The sequence below is a fragment of the Babylonia areolata genome, chromosome 5, assembly GCF_041734735.1.
Source record: "Babylonia areolata isolate BAREFJ2019XMU chromosome 5, ASM4173473v1, whole genome shotgun sequence".
In the NCBI taxonomy this organism is placed as follows: Eukaryota; Metazoa; Mollusca; class Gastropoda; order Neogastropoda; family Buccinidae; genus Babylonia; species Babylonia areolata.
In genome coordinates, this window is record NC_134880.1 from 36,121,304 (window position 1) to 36,141,322 (window position 20,019).

General features: G+C 43.4%; 1 protein-coding gene across 1 annotated transcript in view; it reads left to right on the top strand.

Annotated features, from left to right (window-relative positions):
* The window catches only part of LOC143282257 (tetratricopeptide repeat protein 37-like), a 52,988-nt gene that overhangs the window by 3,191 nt on the left and 29,778 nt on the right, over positions 1–20,019 (top strand). Inside the window, exons 5-15 of the mRNA XM_076587856.1 lie at positions 3,688–3,814; positions 4,802–4,881; positions 6,147–6,246; positions 6,808–6,860; positions 8,128–8,235; positions 9,207–9,291; positions 10,551–10,582; positions 11,303–11,403; positions 12,836–12,938; positions 14,413–14,505; positions 17,705–17,800. Coding sequence (XP_076443971.1) covers positions 3,688–3,814; positions 4,802–4,881; positions 6,147–6,246; positions 6,808–6,860; positions 8,128–8,235; positions 9,207–9,291; positions 10,551–10,582; positions 11,303–11,403; positions 12,836–12,938; positions 14,413–14,505; positions 17,705–17,800 — 978 coding nt within the window. The remainder of the gene's footprint in view (positions 1–3,687; positions 3,815–4,801; positions 4,882–6,146; positions 6,247–6,807; positions 6,861–8,127; positions 8,236–9,206; positions 9,292–10,550; positions 10,583–11,302; positions 11,404–12,835; positions 12,939–14,412; positions 14,506–17,704; positions 17,801–20,019) is intronic.

Consider the following 20,019-nt stretch of genomic DNA (forward strand, 5'->3'; position numbering starts at 1 on the left):
TCTGGTAATGATGAATGATGTTGGTCCCTCTCGCTGTGGACACTGTGGTGTTCTTTTTTCACTATGAACTTTATAGATAGTGTTTGCAGTTTAACTCTGCAAAACAAAGGTAGTCATGATTGATGAAAAAGATCTATCATAACTGATGGAGAAATCTGGTAATGATGAATGTGTGTCCTTCCTGCTGTGGACACTGTGTTTCTTGTCCAAGTTTGGACATGGCCGTCAGGTATGGCTACATTCACACTAAACCCAGCCAGTTGATGACAGCTGGCTGAGAATTTGTGTGCACATCATTTTATTCCTTCCCGCCATGTATTCTGGTGGTGAGTGTTCACACTGGCCACCATCCATCACCAGCATTGGATTTGTGCTGTGCACACAGACGAGACACAGCAAATGGCTGTGTCTGACTGAAGTGTGTTGCTGTGTCAGGCTGACAGTAACTGGCTGTGTCTGACTGAAGTGTGTTGCTGTGTCAGGCTGACAGCAGTTGGCTGTGTCTGACTGAAGTGTGTTGCTGTGTCAGGCTGACAGCAGTTGGCTGTGTCTGACTGAAGTGTGTTGCTGTGTCAGGCTGACAGTAACTGGCTGTGTCTGACTGGAGTGTGTTGCTGTGTCAGGCTGACAGTAACTGGCTGTATGTGACTGAAGTGTGTTGCTGTGTCAGGCTGACGGCAACTGGCTGTGTCTGACTGGAGCGTGTTGCTGTGTCAGGCTGACAGTAACTGGCTGTGTCTGACTGAAGTGTGTTGTTGTGTCAGGCTGACAGTAACTGGTTGTGTCTGACTGGAGTGTGTTGCTGTGTCAGGCTGACGGCAAATGGCTGTGTGTAACTGAAGTGTGTTGCTGTGTCAGGCTGACGGCAAATGGCTGTGTGTGACTGGAGTGTGTTGCTGTGTCAGGCTGACTGCAAATGGCTGTGTGTGACTGGAGTGTGTTGCTGTGTCAGGCTGACAGCAACTGGCTGTGTCTGACTGGAGTGTGTTGCTGTGTCAGGCGGACGGCAACTGGCTGTATGTGACTGAAGTGTGTTGCTGTGTCAGGCTGACGGCAACTGGCTGTGTCTGACTGGAGCGTGTTGCTGTGTCAGGCTGACAGTAACTGGCTGTGTCTGACTGAAGTGTGTCGTTGTGTCAGGCTGACAGTAACTGGTTGTGTCTGACTGGAGTGTGTTGCTGTGTCAGGCTGACAGCAAATGGCTGTGTGTAACTGAAGTGTGTTGCTGTGTCAGGCTGACGGCAAATGGCTGTGTGTGACTGGAGTGTGTTGCTGTGTCAGGCTGACGGCAAATGGCTGTGTGTGACTGGAGTGTGTTGCTGTGTCAGGCTGACTGCAAATGGCTGTGTGTGACTGGAGTGTGTTGCTGTGTCAGGCTGACAGCAACTGGCTGTGTCTGACTGGAGTGTGTTGCTGTGTCAGGCTGACAGCAGTTGGCTGTGTCTGACTGAAATGTGTTGCTGTGTCAGGCTGACAGTAACTGGTTGTGTCTGACTGGAGTATGTTGCTGTGTCAGGCTGACAGCAGTTGGCTGTGTCTGACTGGAGTGTGTTGCTGTGTCAGGCGGACGGCAACTGGCTGTATGTGACTGAAGTGTGTTGCTGTGTCAGGCTGACGGCAACTGGCTGTGTCTGACTGGAGCGTGTTGCTGTGTCAGGCTGACAGTAACTGGCTGTGTCTGACTGAAGTGTGTTGTTGTGTCAGGCTGACAGTAACTGGTTGTGTCTGACTGGAGTGTGTTGCTGTGTCAGGCTGACGGCAAATGGCTGTGTGTAACTGAAGTGTGTTGCTGTGTCAGGCTGACGGCAACTGGCTGTGTGTGACTGGAGTGTGTTGCTGTGTTAGGCTGACAGCAAATGGCTGTGTGTGACTGGAATGTGTTCCTGTGTCAGGCTGACGGCAAATGGCTGTGTGTGACTGGAGCGTGTTGCTGTCAGGCTGATGGCAAATGGCTGTGTGTGACTGAAGTGTGTTGCTGTGTCAGGCTGACAGTAACTGGCTGTGTGTGACTGAAGTGTGTTGCTGTGTCAGGCTGACGGCAACTGGCTGTGTGTGACTGGAGTGTGTTGCTGTGTCAGGCTGACGGCAACTGGCTGTGTGTGACTGGAGTGTGTTGCTGTGTCAGGCTGACAGCAAATGGCTGTGTGTGTCTGGAGCGTGTTGCTGTGTCAGGTTGACAGCAACTGGCTGTGTCTGAAGTGTGTTGCTGTGTCAGGCTGATGGCAAATGGCTGTGTGTGTCTGGAGCATGTTGCTGTGTCAGGCTGACAGCAACTGGCTGTGTCTGAAGTGTGTTGCTGTGTCAGGCTGACAGCAAATGGCTGTGTGTGTCTGGAGCGTGTTGCTGTGTCAGGTTGACAGCAACTGGCTGTGTCTGAAGTGTGTTGCTGTGTCAGGCTGACAGAAACTGGCTGTTGTGACTGAAGTGTGTTGCTGTGTCAGGCTGACAGAAACTGGCTGTGTCTGAAGTGTGTTGCTGTGTCAGCCTGACAGAAACTGGCTGTGTGTGACTGAAGTGTGTTGCTGTGTCAGGCTGACGGCAACTGGTTGTGTGTGACTGAAGTGTGTTGCTGTGTCAGGTTGTGCTTAGCCTGAAATGTAGCCTAAGTCGAATAAATGGAAAGGGAACTGTACATTATCTATAAGAACTTTGTGAGTATGTAGCTGCTGTACCAAACTGTATGATCAGTGGTTTCCTCATTGCAGTGGGAATTCATTTACAGCTCACTCTTTTATGAAGGACAATGACTCTCAAAGTAGGAAGCAAGATTGCACTGGCTCTTAGTGTTGCAGCATTGGGGGGCTAGTTGGCCTTAGGGAATCACCCAAATGCCAACTGTCCTAAAACTCTTTTGGCCAAGACAGTGGGTGTGTAACTTGGGCAAGACACTCTGCACTATAACCAAATTCTAACCCAGATTGTCAGGACAGCAGTTGCCTCCTCTGATGGTCATAGTCGTACACAACTGACTGTCTTACATCAAGCTTTAAGTAACAACAGATTGGAGGATTCAAAGTAAGAACCACAGGACTCTGTGATCAATGAATGACCTGTGTGCCATGTTGTCAGAATACAGACATTTGTGAACAATCTGTGGAAAAGATGGGGGCATCTTTACAAATGTTGAACAGTGTTCAGATGGAGGGCTGTCTTGTACATGGCTTGTGCATTATGGATTGGTGTCCATCATCAGAGCACTGTGCATGTCTTGAATGCTGATTTATTCATATGGTATTGTTTGAACTGGACTTTAGTGCTTTTTTTTTAACATTCAGTAAATTCCAGAAGTGTGCATGACTTGGAGCGAGTTTCTCATATTATTTCATTGTTTGAAACAGACTCAGAAACATGCGGGTGTGTGTGTGTGTGTGTGTGTGTATGTGTGTGTGTGTATGTGTGTGTTTGTATGTGCGTGTGTGTGTGTATGTGTGTGTGAGTGTGTATGTATGTGTGTATGTGCGCATGTATGTGTGTGTGTGTGTGTATGTTTGTGTGTGTGTGTGTGTGTGCGTGAGTGTGTGTGTATGTGTGTGTGTGTTTGTGTGTGTGTGTTTCCATGAGTGTGTGTGTGTGTGTGTGTGTGTGTGTGTTTTGTATGTGTGTGTGCGTGTGTGTGTGCATGTGTGTGTGTGTGTGTGTGTGTATGTGTGTGTGCTAACTGTTCTCATTGTGTTGTCTGTGGGTCAGACTCCAGCAGTGTGTGAGGGAGGACCCCAGCAACGTGGAGCACCTGCTGATGCTGGGCCGGGCACTATGGGAGAGGAGGGGGGAGGGGGCCTCCCTTCAGGAACACTGCTTCAACACTCTGCTCAAGGTGATTGGATGGGGGGTGAGGGGGTGTGGGGGGGCACTGTGGGAGAGGGGGGGGGGGCTCCCTTCAGGAACACTGCTTCAACACTCTGCTCAAGGTGATTGGATGGGGGTTGTGGGGGTGTGGGGGGGGGGGGGCACTGTGGGAGAGGAGGGGGGGGCCTCCCTTCAGGAACACTGCTTCAACACTCTGCTCAAGGTGATTGGATGGGTGGTGAGGGTGTGTGTGTGTGGGGGGGGGGGGGGGCACTGTGGGAGAGGAGGGGGGGGCCTCCCTTCAGGAACACTGCTTCAACACTCTGCTCAAGGTGATTGGATGGGGGTTGATGGGGGGTCATTTTGATGTAAAGCTCAAGCGACAGTATTGTGAGATAAAATCTGAACTGACAGTAAGAGTATATATTTTCTGCAAGGAAAATAAATGGACAATTCAGGAAGAAACCTATAATGTCATGGTTTAGTGGATATGTGATACACAAGAATTTTTCATAACCGAACATTTTTGAAGCGTCAATTTTTCTATTCTTTGCTAAGCTTGTTTTCATATTTCCCTATTGCTGGATTAGGAAGTTGATCAGTTTGAGCATACAAAAGTTCAACAACAACAATGTTAAAGGGACGAATACAGTCCAACAACCTACCATACCATACTTGTATGAACTGCCTTTCTTGAAACAGTAGGTAATCCACATGGAATGATGATTACACTACTTCACTGCGCAGTCTCTGGATTTTTTTTTTTTTTTTTTTCAGTGAGAAAGAAAATGCATAAAACAACGTCAGAGTGAACATGTGCACATATGTAAATTTGTCCATGGTTCTTTACATGTGTGTACTGAACACTTCTGTGTGCATGCATGTCTTTGCACACATAGGGACACTTTGTGTATATTTGTGAATGATTGTGTGTGTGTGTGTGTGTGTGTGAGTGTGTGTGTTCCTCTGGGTTCATGCCTGTCTTATCAATATATACTGGCAAGAATTTTGACAGGCTGCAAAACTGGATCCCTACATGAGTGGGACGTTCCTGTACCTGGGCCATTTCTACGCAGAACTGAAGAAGGATCAGCAGTGAGTGTTGAGCTGTCTTTCCCTTACACTCCATTATATTCATGAAGTAATGTTAAATGTCCCATGCCTTTTACAGCAATCAGCCATTCATGTCTATCAGCCATGTCTATGGCTGGGCATAGGAAGGTGGGGCCTATACTGTCCATCAGCCATTCATGTCTATCAGCCGTGTCTAGGGCTGGGCATAGGAAGGTAGGGCCTATACTGTCCATCAGCCATTCATGTCTATCAGCTGTGTCTAGGGCTGGGCATAGGAAGGTGGGGCCTATACTGTCCGTCAGCCATTCATGTCTATCAGCCGTGTCTAGGGCTGGACATAGGAATGTGGGCCTTATTCTCTCCTTCAGCTGTTTTAACATTCTGCAACCAAAGCTGAGAACCCATTCACACCAGAGTGAAGCTAGGATGAGGACTTTGGTTTGTTGTCTCCTTCAGTGACTGACATCCTTACCATCAATCATTGTTTAGAGGACAGGATGAGGACTTTAGTGTCTCCTTCAGTGACTGGCATCCTTACCATCAATCATTGTTTTGAGGACAGGATGAGGACTTTAGTGTCTCCTTCAGTGTCTGGCATCCTTACCATCAATCATTGTTTTGAGGACAGGATGAGGACTTTAGTGTCTCCTTCAGTGTCTGGCATCCTTACCATCAATCATTGTTTTGAGGACAGGATGAGGACTTTAGTGTCTCCTTCAATGACTGGCATCCTTACCACCATTCATTGTTGGACACAGTGAACACTGTGATGAGTTAGGAATCAGATCCCACACCCTCATATTGTCTCACCTCCTCAGCAGATATGTCACCACGTGGCCGTCACTGTCTGTCAAAACTAAGATGGAGCTGAACGCTGGTCAGAACTATTACAGCAGACTGGGAAGGAAAGTTTCTTTTTCTTGTGCCTGTGGCAGATGAACCTGTGTATGGCTTTGTAAGAGGAACTCACATTTAGCAGTCTGGGAGTAATGAAGATAAAAACATTTTCTTCTTTTCATTTTTTTCTTCTTTTTAAAATTTTTTTGTTTATAGAATATAATGAATATGATGTTTCCCAGGAAATGATAGCATGGGTTACAACTGTCGGGTATTACTTCCGGTGATTTTTGAACACTGTGACCAAACTGGAGTTCGAAATTCAACATGTATAATACCTTGTTTAAAAATTATATTTTTGCTATATGTTTGTTTATTATTATTTTTTTTTTAGAGAATAGGAAAGGAAAGGTGACTTACTTGATGGTTGATTTTGTTTTCGATGCAAGGCGTGCCAAGAAGTGTTACCAGAAGGCCTACGATCTGGACGCAGACAACGAAGAGGCTGGTGCTGCCCTCTGTGATCTGATAGCCGCTCTTGGAGAGGAGGTGAGCCAGTACTGATGATGATGATAATGTTGTTGTTGTTGTCGTCACAACACATTTCTGTGTGTGAAATTTGGGGCTCCTTTCCCTGGGAGAGCAGTTCACCACAGTGCAGTACAAGACTTTTTTTTGACAATATATTTGTTTTACTAGCAGAGTAGATTTTTCCTTACATTTCTGCCTGGGGACAACCCTTGTTAAACTGGATTATTTTTTGTGCACTAAGTGCATGATGCGCATGAGACCTTGGTTTATCGTCTCAATTGAAAGACTAGTGCGCAGAGCCACCTTCAAGGTTTGGTAGGGGGGTGGGGTGGGGGGGAGTAATGATCCCGGTCCATATGTGGAACTCAGGTCTGGGGACACTCTCTCCTGTGTTGGGCACATTATCACTTGGCCACTGCTTCACATGTGTGTGTGTGTACATGCGCGCGCGTGTGTGTATGTGCGTGAGTCTGTGTGTGTGTGTGTGTGCATACTGGACAGAGAGTTCCGGTATTTGTTTTGCAGCTGGTTTCAGCGATTAAACAGAATCTGACAGTCCTTCAATGGTGTGATGTGCAGGAAAGTGTGCAGAATTTGCTGCAGAAAGTGACTGACTCTGCCAGTGCTGGCTGGTATGTATAATTACAGCATTGAACATTCCTTGAATGCTTCTCCTGGGGTCCAAATCAAAGTTTGTTGTATACAACCCAGCTGACTGCAAAGGGGCCATTTTAGGGCTTTTTACCCGTCAGTTTGTTAAACCATTTGAAGAGAATAAAAAAATAATGGTGGAAACAACATTACAAAAACTAGTTCACTCACGCTTGGTTCAGTCCATATAAGATTTGAATAAAGTTGGCTGAAACTAAGCTCTGATCTGAAACAAAATGGCAGCAGTGTTTCAGACAGTTCTTAGAGATATATTTACCTGAAAGGATATACCATTGAGAGTTCATTTTATTGAATGGAAGTAAAGATTGGAGTTATATACTTCTGAAAAGTCAGTTTATTCTCATGAAAGACCATAATGATTAGATTTATATGAATGTTCTTCTCAAAGGTCATTAATTAGAATTATGGGTTCCTGAAAGGACAGTAATTTCATATGTTAATTTTCAAATGTTTACAATTTTCACATGTTTAATTCCCCCGTTTTTCAAATGTTAAATCCTGCTTGACATACTTTAAAATATTAAATCCTGACAGAATTTCAAATGTTGAATCCCAACAGATTTGTCAAATGTTTGAGATGAATAGGTTTTTCAGTGCTGACATTCTGAGAGGTGTAGAGCGTTAAGATGTTAACCCTCAGTGTTCAGGTTTCTGAGAGGTGTAGAGTGTTAAGATGTTAACCTCCAGTGTTCAGGTTTCTGAGAGGTGTAGAGTGTTAAGATGTTAACTCCCAGTGTTCAGGTTTCTGAGAGGTGTAGAGTGTTAAGATGTTAACCTCCAGTGTTCAGGTTTCTGAGAGGTGTAGAGTGTTAAGATGTTAACCTCCAGTGTTCAGGTTTCTGAGAGGTGTAGAGTGTTAAGATGTTAACCTCCAGTGTTCAGGTTTCTGAGAGGTGTAGAGTGTTAAGATGTTAACCCTCAGTGTTCATGTTTTCTGAGAGGTGTATAGCGTTAAGATGTTAACCCTCAGTGTTCATGTTTCTGAGAGGTGTAGAGTGTTAAGATGTTAACCCTCAGTGTTCATGTTTCTGAGAGGTGTAGAGTGTTAAGATGTTAACCTCCAGTGTTCAGGTTTCTGAGAGGTGTAGAGTGTTAAGATGTTAACCTCCAGTGTTCAGGTTTCTGAGAGGTGTAGAGTGTTAAGATGTTAACCTCCAGTGTTCAGGTTTCTGAGAGGTGTAGAGTGTCAAGATGTTAACTCCCAGTGTTCAGGTTTCTCTGTCCCAGTGCCAAGTGGGCGTGGCTCCGTCTGGGTCTGGCACAGGTGAGGACAGGTGACCCCTCCACCGCCACTGCCTCCTTTCAGTCTGCGCTGAGAGCTGACCCCACTGACAGGTAGGTGTCGTCTTCTGCTGTGTGGCAGTGATGCTCTGTGGGGTAGGAGGATGTAAGGTTGGGTTTTTTGTTTTGGTTTGGTTTTTTTACCGCCATAATTTTGGAAATGTTTTGTGTATTTCCATGATGATGGGGGTGCTGGTGATAACAAAGCTGCCCTTGGGGTCCAGTTTGGTATGGAGCAACTTGAAAGGCTGTCCTCTCTTAATATATCCTGGCGTTAACCAGGCTGAGAGACTGGAATGACTTGAAAGGCTGTCCTCTCTTAATATGTCCTGGTGTTAACCAGGCTGAGAGATACAGACAGCTGCAGTGTTGGTCAGCCACACTCCCAGAGATGCATGCTGGAAGTGGATGGCCTGTCTTCCCATTTCAGCCCTAGAGCAGTCAACTTTGAGTAGGAACTGTTGTTGAGTCAGGAATAGGCCAGTCAGGCGTTGTTGAGTCAGGGATAGGCCAGTCAGGTGTTGAGTCAGGGATAGGCCAGTCAGGTGTTGAGTCAGGGATAGGCCAGTCAGGTGTTGTTGAGTCAGGGATAGGCCAGTCAGGTGTTGTTGAGTCAGGGATAGGCCAGTCAGGTGTTGTTGAGTCAGGGATAGGCCAGTCAGGTGTTGTTGAGTCAGGGATAGGGCAGTCAGGTGTTGTTGAGTCAGGGATAGGCCAGTCAGGTGTTGAGTCAGGGATAGGCCAGTCATGTGTTGTTGAGTCAGGGATAGGCCATTCAGGTGGTGTTGAGTCAGGGATAGGCCAGTCAGGTGGTGTTGAGTCAGGGATAGGCCAGTCAGGTGTTGTTGAGTCAGGGATAGGCCAGTCAGGTGGTGTTGAGTCAGGGATAGGCCAGTCAGGTGTTGTTGAGTCAGGGATAGGGCAGTCAGGTGGTGTTGAGTCACGGATAAGCCATTGGGGCGTTGTTGAGTCTGGGAAAGGGGAATCAGAAAGTGGTGAATGAGGGTGACACATGGATGTTTCAGACACGTGTGGGAGTGTCTGGCGGAGGCCTATCTACACCGGGGAAGTTTCACTGCTGCTCTGAAAGCTTTCAGCAAAGCCGTGGAGGTCAGTGTCTGTGACCGATCTGCACAGGCTTGGGTTGTGTTGTGTTGTGTTGTGTTGTATTGTGTCATAGTGTGTTAAAGCTGTGGAGGTCAGTGTCTATGACCGATCTGCACAGGCTTGGGTTGGGTTGTGTCGTGTCATAGTGTGTTAAAGCCGTGGAGGTCAGTGTCGGTGATTTATTATTAACATTTGCTGTCTTGTAAGTCTACAGTCTTTCCTGAACCTGAAAGTATCTTACATGTTTATGTAGATGCAATAGTACTTGAGTTTCAGTCATTTTAGTAACGCTACCATCAAAACTGCAGGGTCGGACATGCAGAAAATAAACATTTTCCTCAGAATTTATGACACTGGCATTCAGCAAGTAATATTGATAGCCAACTAAAAAAAAAATCTGAGGTCTTCTGCGTACAATATTGATCATGTATGAAGAGTTTTGACTATGAGAATGCATTAGTGGCAATTCTACACAGGTTCTAAAATGTCATTTTGTGAGATTGGCTAAAATCATGGATTTTTTTTTTAATTCAAAATTCTTATATCTCAAAAACTATTTGAGATATTGCTTTGAAATTTGGTGTGGCTTTTTACTTTATTGCCTTCTTTCATTCTTGCAAATATGAGGCTTCTGCTGTAAATTTGAAAATTTTGATGGACCTACCAAATATCACTGTGTATCGCAATGTGTTGCACTGTGTTGTGTTCTATTGTGGGGGGTGGGGGGGGGGGGTTCACAACAGATTTCTTAACATGAAATGAAAGTAAAGTTGCTTTACGCTCTGAATCCCATTTGTGCCACAGTGCAGTGGTACCTTTTTTTTTTTTTTTTTTTTTTTTTTTTTTTTTTTCTGTTTCAGTTTTAAGACGTATGTTTTGTTAAGCGGCCCCTGAACGCCTGCCAGAAAGTTTTCAATATTTCAGTGTGTGTTTTCAGTATTACAAAAATTAGTGTCCAGCTCCCATGGAGTGAGGTGTTAGGAGTTGTGTGTCATTATTTTGTGTCTCATTTCATTTGAGTTTTGTATAGATGTTAAGTTCCGCATTGTTATCTTGTGTCTTTTTTTGTTTCAGTTTTTTTTTTCCATCTCCTGTTTTGTATTTGGATGTGGACATGGTTATTATGTACAAAACATAAGTATATGGATAGAAACATATGTTTATGGAGAAAAATATTGACATAGACATATAAGCGTTACTTTTTTTTTTCTTATTGATAGGGCCCTTAATATGAATGTGATGTTTTTTTTTCTCTATTTCAGCTTTATCCAGACTCAATCTACTGCCTCTATCAGTGAGTAGCTGGTCTGGTTTTTGACCTCTGTTGTTTGGGTGGGTTTTTTTGTGTCGTGGTGTGAGGTTTTATGTAGAAAACCCTTTAAATCTGTTTTATCACATCTTTTGATGTTTCACAGTGAAAGAGGTTTGGGGTGGTGAAGGGGGCAAAATGTGAACATTCATTTCACACAGAATACACAGTTGAAGACAGACGGTTGACTTTGAGTTCTATACAACACATTTTGATGAAACAGTATTAAAATGTTCTGTGAAATGGAATGGTGTTACAAGTTGGTCAGAGAGGAACAGAAGAATATATACTGGGTATATATATAGAGAGAGAGTTAGTGAGAGTGAGAGAGAGATATTTGTGTGTGTGTTTGTGTGTGTGTGTGTCAAAAACCAGGCTTTGAAATAAAAGACTTTGTTGAGCAAACAGCTTATAGGTTGAACTATCAAAGAATGAAAAGTGAAAAGAAAATTGCTTGATTTCAAAAAAAGATAAATGCTGGAATAAATACACATGCAAAATAAAGTCAAGAAACATAATCCCCCCCCTCCAAAAAAAAAGAGTGCCGTACCTTTTTTCTTTTAGTGCTGTACCTTTTTTCTTTTCTTTTTGTTTTTCCACTTTTTTCCTTTTTGTTAACATCCAACATTGAGTGAAGGAGCATATGCACACACAGAGCTGCACAGCCAGTGGAGTTGTTGTAGATGGTGAGGGTGACTGTGACAGACTGGCCAGCATCAAGCAGACGATGGGAGCACTGACTGAGGCTCTGCAGGAATACAGCCTCATTCTGGACAAGACGCCGCATTACGTCCCCGCCCTCAAAGGTCAGAACTCACTTTGTCCCTCGGGGGAAAGAGTCCTGGCTTTGTCTTGGTTGGAGATGAAACGATTGTTATGTTTCTGGGAAACGATCAAACTGTGAAGACAGATTTTTATTTTTACGTGTCAAAGATTCTATGTGCTTAGACATGCAAGTTCACACTCATTCAAACTTCTTGTGTGTAGTGCTGGATAGTAGCTGTGTTAGTGTTATAAGGTTCTTTCATATTTTATCCATTACATCTGAATGAATTCGTACATTGCTGGGGAATGGTCAAACTGTGGAGATGGAGACTTTCATTTTTATGTGTCATAGATTCTGTGTGCTTAGAAATTAATGTATAATTCACACATAGTGCAGAAAGTTCTTCACACACATAGTGCAGAAAGGTCTTCACACACACACAGTGCAGAAAGTTCTTCACACACATAGTGCAGAAAGGTCTTTACACACAGTGCAGAAAGGTCTTCACACACACACAGTGCAGAAAGGTCTTCACACACATTGCAGAAAGTTCTTCACACACATACACACATAGTGCAGAAAGGTCTTCGCACACACAGAGTGCAGAAAGGTCTTCACACACATAGTGCAGAAAGGTCTTCACACACACACAGTGCAGAAAGGTCTTCACACACACACACATTGAGGGTGGAAGTGATAGGTGGGGCCACTGTATGCAGGGGGGGAGACAGAAACAGAGACAAAGAGTAGTGCATTCAGCCTGCGAAGGGAGGGTTGTTTATAGTCCTTGACCTTTGGTGCCACAATAATGTAGCCGAGTGGTTAAAGTGTTGGACTTTCTATCTGAGGGTCCTGGGTTTGAATCTCGGTAATGGCGCTTGATGGGTAAAGGGTGGAGATATTTTCCATCTCCCAGGTCAACATATATGCAGACCTGTTAGTGCCTGAACCCCCATTTGTGTGTATACACACACAGAAGATCAAATACGTATGTTAAAGGTCCTTTAATCCTTGTCAGTGTTTAGCGGGTTATGGAAAGAAGAACGTACCTAGCATGCACACCTCTGAAAACAGAGTATGGTTGGCTACATGGTGGGGTAAATAAACAAAACAGTCATATACATAAGATGATGCATGTCTGTCTGAGTGTGTATGTGTGCATGTCTGAAATCTGATTGAATGGCAGGAAACAAGTCATAAGTGCCCAATGGCAGCGGTCAGTTGGCTCTACCCAGGTAGGCAGCCAGTTGTGCAAATGATCCCATGTTTGTAAAGTGCTTAGAGCTTGGTCTGCGACAGAGGATAGGTGATTTGTAAGTATCCATATCAAATGATAGGTGCTTTGAAAGTGTCCATATCAAATGCTTAGAGTTGTTGCATTCGTTTATGCAGGCGAGTCCTTGGTTAAGTTTGAAATGGACCTAGGTCGTTACAGTCATTGGATTAATTTTTTTTTTCTTTTTTTGTTTCAGGACTGGGGGAGACATATCTGCTGATAACGCAGCGCCACCTGTCGCAGGGTCTGCTGGGACTGGCCGTTGACACCTGTCAGCAGGCCCTCACCTGTCTGACCAGGTGAGAATTGTTGTGTGCTGTGTGGGGTGTCTGTCGTACTGTCTGACCAGGTGAGAATTGTTGTGTGCTGTGTGGGGTGTCTGTCGTACTGTCTGACCAGGTGAGAATTGTTGTGTGCTGTGTGGGGTGTCTGTCGTACTGTCTGACCAGGTGAGAATTGTTCTGTTCTGTGTGGGGTGTCTGTCGTACTGTCTGACCAGGTGAGAATTGTTGTGTGCTGTGTGGGGTGTCTCCCGTACTGTCTGACCAGGTGAGAATTGTTGTGTGCTGTGTGGGGTGTCTGTCGTACTGTCTGACCAGGTGAGAATTGTTGTGTGGGGTGTCTGTCGTACAGTCTGACCAGGTGAGAATTGTGTGCTGTGTGGGGTGTCTGTCGTACTGTCTGACCAGGTGAGAATTGTTCTGTTCTGTGTGGGGTGTCTGTCGTACTGTCTGACCAGGTGAGAATTGTTCTGTTCTGTGTGGGGTGTCTGTCGTACTGTCTGACCAGGTGAGAATTGTTCTGTTCTGTGTGGGGTGTCTGTCGTACTGTCTGACCAGGTGAGAATTGTTCTGTTCTGTGTGGGGTGTCTGTCGTACTGTCTGACCAGGTGAGAATTGTTCTGTTCTGTGTGGGGTGTCTGTCGTACTGTCTGACCAGGTGAGAATTGTTGTGTGCTGTGTGGGGTGTCTGTTGTACTGTCTGACCAGGTGAGAATTGTGTGCTGTGTGGGGTGTCTGTCGTACTGTCTGACCAGGTGAGAATTGTTCTGTTCTGTGTGGGGTGTCTGTCGTACTGTCTGACCAGGTGAGAATTGTTGTGTGCTGTGTGGGGTGTCTGTCGTACTGTCTGACCAGGTGAGAATTGTTGTGTGCTGTGTGGGGTGTCTGTTGTACTGTCTGACCAGGTAAGAATTGTTCATACTTGCCAGTTTTTTTCTATCCTCACGGCTAGACCTTGGAACACTGTACAACATTGTACAGTACAACTCTGTACATCAGTACAATACAATGCAATGCAATATGATACGATACAATACAATATGAGACAATGCAATGCAATACGATTCAATGCAGTGCAATACAATACAATACAATACGATATGACCCCAGTACCTTGTGACCCCGGTTCACTTGGTAATAAAGACATATTCTATTCTATTCTATTCTGTTTTATCCTATTCTATATGATACAATACAGTACGATACAATGCAATGCAATACAATTCAATGCAGTACAATACAGTACGATACAATACAGTAATGCAATACAGTACGATACAATACAATATGATACAATACAATTCAATGCAACACAACAGTTTACAATGCAAAGCAACGCAGTACAATAATATACTATATTCTACTATACTATACTATACTATTCTGTGTTGTACTGTACTGTGCTGTACTGTACAATACAGTACAGTACAGTACAGTACCCATTCAATTTTGGTCAGTTCACTGTGGTGAGGTGTGTTGTGTGATGGTCCAGGTCAGCGACACACCGACCAGACCTGTCGTGTCTGTGGAAACTGTTGGGGGACTGCTGCACCTTGCTGCACCCTCTGCACTCGCCTTCCTTCCGGTGAGTCACACCGCTTTATCATCAGTACAATGTGTCTTTATTAACACACCGCTTTATTATCAGTACAATGTGTCTTTATTAACACACCACTTTATCATCAGTACAATGTGTCTTTATTAACACACCGCTTTATTATCAGTACAATGTGTCTTTATTAACACACCACTTTATCATCAGTACAATGTGTCTTTATTAACACACCGCTTTATCATCACTACAGTGTATCTTTATTAACCCTCTGCACTCGCCCTCCTTCCAGTGAGTGACACCGCTCTATCATCACTACAATGTGTCTTTATTAGCTTTATCATCATTACAGTGTATCTTTATTAACACACCGCTCTATCATCATAATATAATAATAATAATGGATACTTATATAGCACACTATCCAGAAATCTGCTCTAGGTGCGTACAAAAACGCTTTTGTTAACATAAAACATTACATCTAAGTTACATACACACACCAAAATGTGACTACACACACACACACACACACACACACACACACACACACACACACACACACACACACACACATACACACACACACACACACACACACACACACACACACACACTGCATACATACATTTTAACATACATGTGTATCTAACAGCTACCCTAACATGCACACATAGGCAGGCGCAAACTTACATAAACACATGCACACACAACACACATCCATATACATGCATGTAGTTATGTACACATACATATGTATACACACATAGTCAAGCACAGCTAACACAAAGGAAGTGGACCTGCCACAATTGAACTTATTGCTGAGGGAAAAGGTGAGTTTTGAGACGAGATTTAAAAGATGCGAGGGAATCAGAATGATGGAGGTTATCAGGGAGCTTGTTCTATGTCTTTGGCGATTGAAAAGAAAACGATCTGTGTCCATAGGTCTTACTTCTGACGTGAGGTATCCTGAGAAGTCGAGTATCAGAGGAAGAACGGAGCTGGCAAGACAGGGTATAGATATGGAGGAGTTCAGAAAGATACTTGGGGCCAGATCCGTTGACTGCAGAAAAGGTCAGAGTGGATAGCTTATAGTCTGTTCGATCAGAAACAGGCAACCAGTGGAGAGACTGAAGGAGAGGAGAAACATGGTCAAATTTAGAAGCTCTGCAAATGAGTCAGGAAAGGAAGGATGCTGATGAAACTTCTTTGGACAGATTATCATAAATTCAGTCTTATCATCATTTAGTTGCAGCTTGTTGAGAGTCATCCAGTCCTTTAGGCCAGCAATGCACTCCTGTGTTTGAGTCACCAGTGCATCAAATTCAGCTATGGAAGCCGACTGATAAAGTTGTGTGTCATCAGCAAAGCTCTAATGTGACATCGCATGATGACTGATGACATCCGACACAGGAGCCACATACAGCACGAAAAGAACAGGACCTAGGACGGACCCCTGTGGGACACCATATTTCAAGGCAGATACTCTAGAGTATCTACCATTTACACACACTTTCTGTGTATGATCTGACAGATAAGACGTGATCCATGCTAGTGCAGTGTCACGAATACCAAAGGAAGTTTTAAGTCTGTTCAAGAGGATAGAGTGGTCGATAGTGTCAAAAGCTGCTGACAAATCTAAGAGAGCATGAACAGATATCTTATCCTCATCAAATCCCGAAAGCAAATCGTTCACTATTCTAAGAAGGGCCGTTTCACAACTATGATCAGAACAATGTATCTTTATTAACCCTCTGCACTCCCCCTCCTTCTGGTGAGTCACACCACTTTATCATCACTACAGTGTATCTTTATTAACCCTTTCGCTGCCAGGAAAAGAAGATTTAAGTGAAATCTATTTGCCAGGGTTTTTTCACAAAAAATGGGTACAAGGTTTAAAAAAATTCTGTGCTCTTTGTTATTGGAGAAAGACCCATAAAAATATACATTTTCTGAAAGGTAAATGAATAGATAATACAAAACACATGATGTTTTCCCATTTTATACATTTTTAGTGACATGCTGTAGTTTTGAAATCAGTGTTGTGTTTTTTGTCATATTTTCAACTTGTTCATTACAAACATTAGTCAGGTAATTTGCACTAAAATATCATATTTTCTGGACAAATGGATATCTGCACACACAAAATCATACTAGAACAACCACAATATATATATAAAAAAAAAAATTTGAAAAAGATATAGATACACAGTGCATTGTGACATTGTGATAATATGGATGTGAGGCCACACCCCCTCAGTCTCCACCCCCATCCTCTTCACCCCTTTCACACGTAACTTCATCCAGTTCTCATTAGACCGCGTTGGCTGAGTGCCAGGAAAATCACTCACACTGTGTTCTGCTAATAATTCAGTCAGTCTGTTGTCTGCTACGACTGTACAGCCAGCATCACTCACTGATAGTCGTATCTTGGCCACTCTCTTGATTGCTCCCTTTATTTTCTATCAAATTGTCCTATAAATGTTCATCACTGTCTTCTCCTTCGAATTTATGCTTCAATTCTTTCTGAACATCAGCTAAAGAAAGCAATCTTGGTTGATTTAGTTTGCCATGATTGCATGTCTTGAGCACAGCGTCAGTCCGACATTTTGTTGAGCGAGCGAGGAGAGGAGTCAGGCAAACTTTATAGCCAGTAACCCAACCAAAACATTCAAATAAAGGACTGCCTCATGACGTTGATGGTGTTTCTAGTTATGAATAGAATCTAGAAAGATTTCCTGAGCTAAAGCTACCAGCATTTTTGTCAACGAACTGAATGCAGAGCAAGGAAAAGTCAGAATATTTCGATGATGAGTTATCTCGTCATTGTGGCAGCAAAGCGTACATGCTTGCCATGATGAGTTATCTGATCATTGTGGCAGCCTAGGGGTTAACACACCGCTTTATCATCAGTACAATGTATCTTTATTTACACACCTCTTTATCATCAGTACAATGTATCTTTATTAACCCTCTGCATTTGCCCTCCTTCTGGTGAGTAACACTGCTTTATCATCATTACAATGTATCTGACACACAGTGACTGGATAATTGTTGTCAGTGTGCAAAGAGATATGACAGTTAACCGACACACAGTGACTGGATAATTGTTGTCAGTGTGCAAAAAGACATGACAGTAAACTGACACACAGTGACAGTGGATAATTGTTGTCAGTGTGCAAAGAGATATGACAGTTAACCGACAGACAGTAACAGTGGATGTTGGACGTTCCAGGATCGAGGTGCCCCGACGTCTGTGCCAAGCCTCGTCCACAGACAGCACAGACAGCGTGGCCCTGAACAAGGCGGCCTTCATGGAGCTGGGCACCAAGTAACCATGTGTTGCCTTCTCTCTCTGCTCCTCTGACTTCTGTCCACTGTTTTGCCCCACATGTTTTTTTGTTCAGACAAAGGTTTACAGATACAGACTGTACATACTGTGTGCATTAGGAGGTACAAGGTAAAGACACAGTGTACATACTGTGTGCATTAGGAGGTACAGGGTAAAGACACAATGTACGTACTGTGTGCATTATGAGGTGTACGTACTGTGTGCATTAGGAGGTGTACATACTGTGTGCATTATGATGTACAGGGTAAAGACACAATGTACGTACTGTGTGCATTATGAGGTGTACATACTGTGTGCATTATGATGTACAGGGTAAAGACACAATGTACATACTGTGTGCATTAGGAGGTTCAGGGTAAAGACACAATGGTGCTCTAAATACTGACAAGTCCACAACATCACAATGTAAGCAGAATACATATTCAATAATGCATACTTATTTGTAGTTTATTACTTACTTGCTTACTTATTTTTATTATGTTTTATTTTCGTTTTTATTTGTTTGTTCTTTGTTGTTGTTTTTTTTGCAGACTTGTCTTTTTTTTTTTCAAGGCCTTACCAAGCTGCATTATGTTGCTGGTCAGACATTTGGATAGCAGATGTGGTGTAGCATGTATGGATTTGTCAGAATGCTTTGACGCCTCCTTGAGGAACTGAACAGGACTTAACTCTGTGTACTATACTTCACTTACTGACTTTGTCTTTTCTTTTGGTGCTGGGTGTTGTTGTTGTGTGTGTGTGTGCATGCTGTCAGAATGCAAGAGATAATTCTTATTTTCGAGTTGCTTTTGATTTTTGTTGTTTATGTTTCACGAATGCCAACACGTAATTTTCTCAGAGAAACAGACCAAGGGTCAGCACCTTTAAAGTAGGGTAGGCTGTCAAGGCCCTGACCAGCACTTCTGGTTTGTAAGTAAGTTAGGCATCTGCTCCTCTTCTTTTTTTCATTTTTTGTTTGTTTGTTTGTTTGTTTTGCTTTTTTTGTTTTTTCTGGAGCAGAAATGATGCAGTGTGTGTGTATCATTCTGCATGCTCCGACACATTGTGACTAAAAGTGAAACTGACAGAGGTTGAAGACGGTCCATAACCCCATTGTGACTGAAAGTGAAAATGACAGACGTTGAAGACGGTCCATAACCCCATTGTGACTGAAAGTGAAAATGACAGACGTTGAAGACGGTCCATAACCCCATTGTGACTGAAAGTGAAAATGACAGACGTTGAAGACGGTCCATAACCCCATTGTGACTGAAAGTGAAACTGACAGACGTTGAAGACGGTCCATAACCCCGTTGTGACTGAAAGTGAAACTGACAGACGTTGAAAACGGTCCATAACCCCATTGTGACTGAAAGTGAAACTGACAGACGTTGAAGACGGTCCATAACCCCATTGTGACTGAAAGTGAAACTGACAGACGTTGAAGACGGTCCATAACCCCATTGTGACTGAAAGTGAAACTGACAGACGTTGAAGACGGTCCATAACCCCATTGTGACTGAAAGTAAAACTGACAGATGTTGAAGACGGTCCATAACCCCATTGTGACTGAAAGTGAAACTGACAGACGTTGAAGACGGTCCATAACCCCATTGTGACTGAAAGTGAAACTGACAGACGTTGAAGACCATAACCCCATTTTGATAGCAAAACAAAACAAATGGCTGGTGCTGCACTAAGTGACACTCCCTGGAGAGAGCTGGCCGATTTTCACTCAGAGAAATAGGGTGTGACAAAAAAGTCATACAATACAATACAGTGCAGTACAATAAAATGTAATGCAGTGCAATACAATGCAATAAAATGTAATGCAGTGCAATACAATACAATACAATGCAATACAATGCAATACAATATAATACACTTTCCCTTGGGAGAGCTGGCCAATTTTCACACAGAAAAATAGGGTGTGACAAAAAAGTCATACAATGCAATGCAATGCAATGCAGTATAACGCAATACATTACAATGCAGTACAATAGAATACAATACAATACAATACACTTTCCCTCGGGAATTTCACACAGAAAAATAGGGTGTGACAAAAAAGTCATACAATGCAAAGCAATGCAATATAATGCAATACATTACAATACAATACAATACAAAAATACAATACAATACACTCTTCCTGAGGAGAGAGCTGGCCAATTTTCACACAGAGAAATATGGTGTGACAAAAAATACAATAGAATACA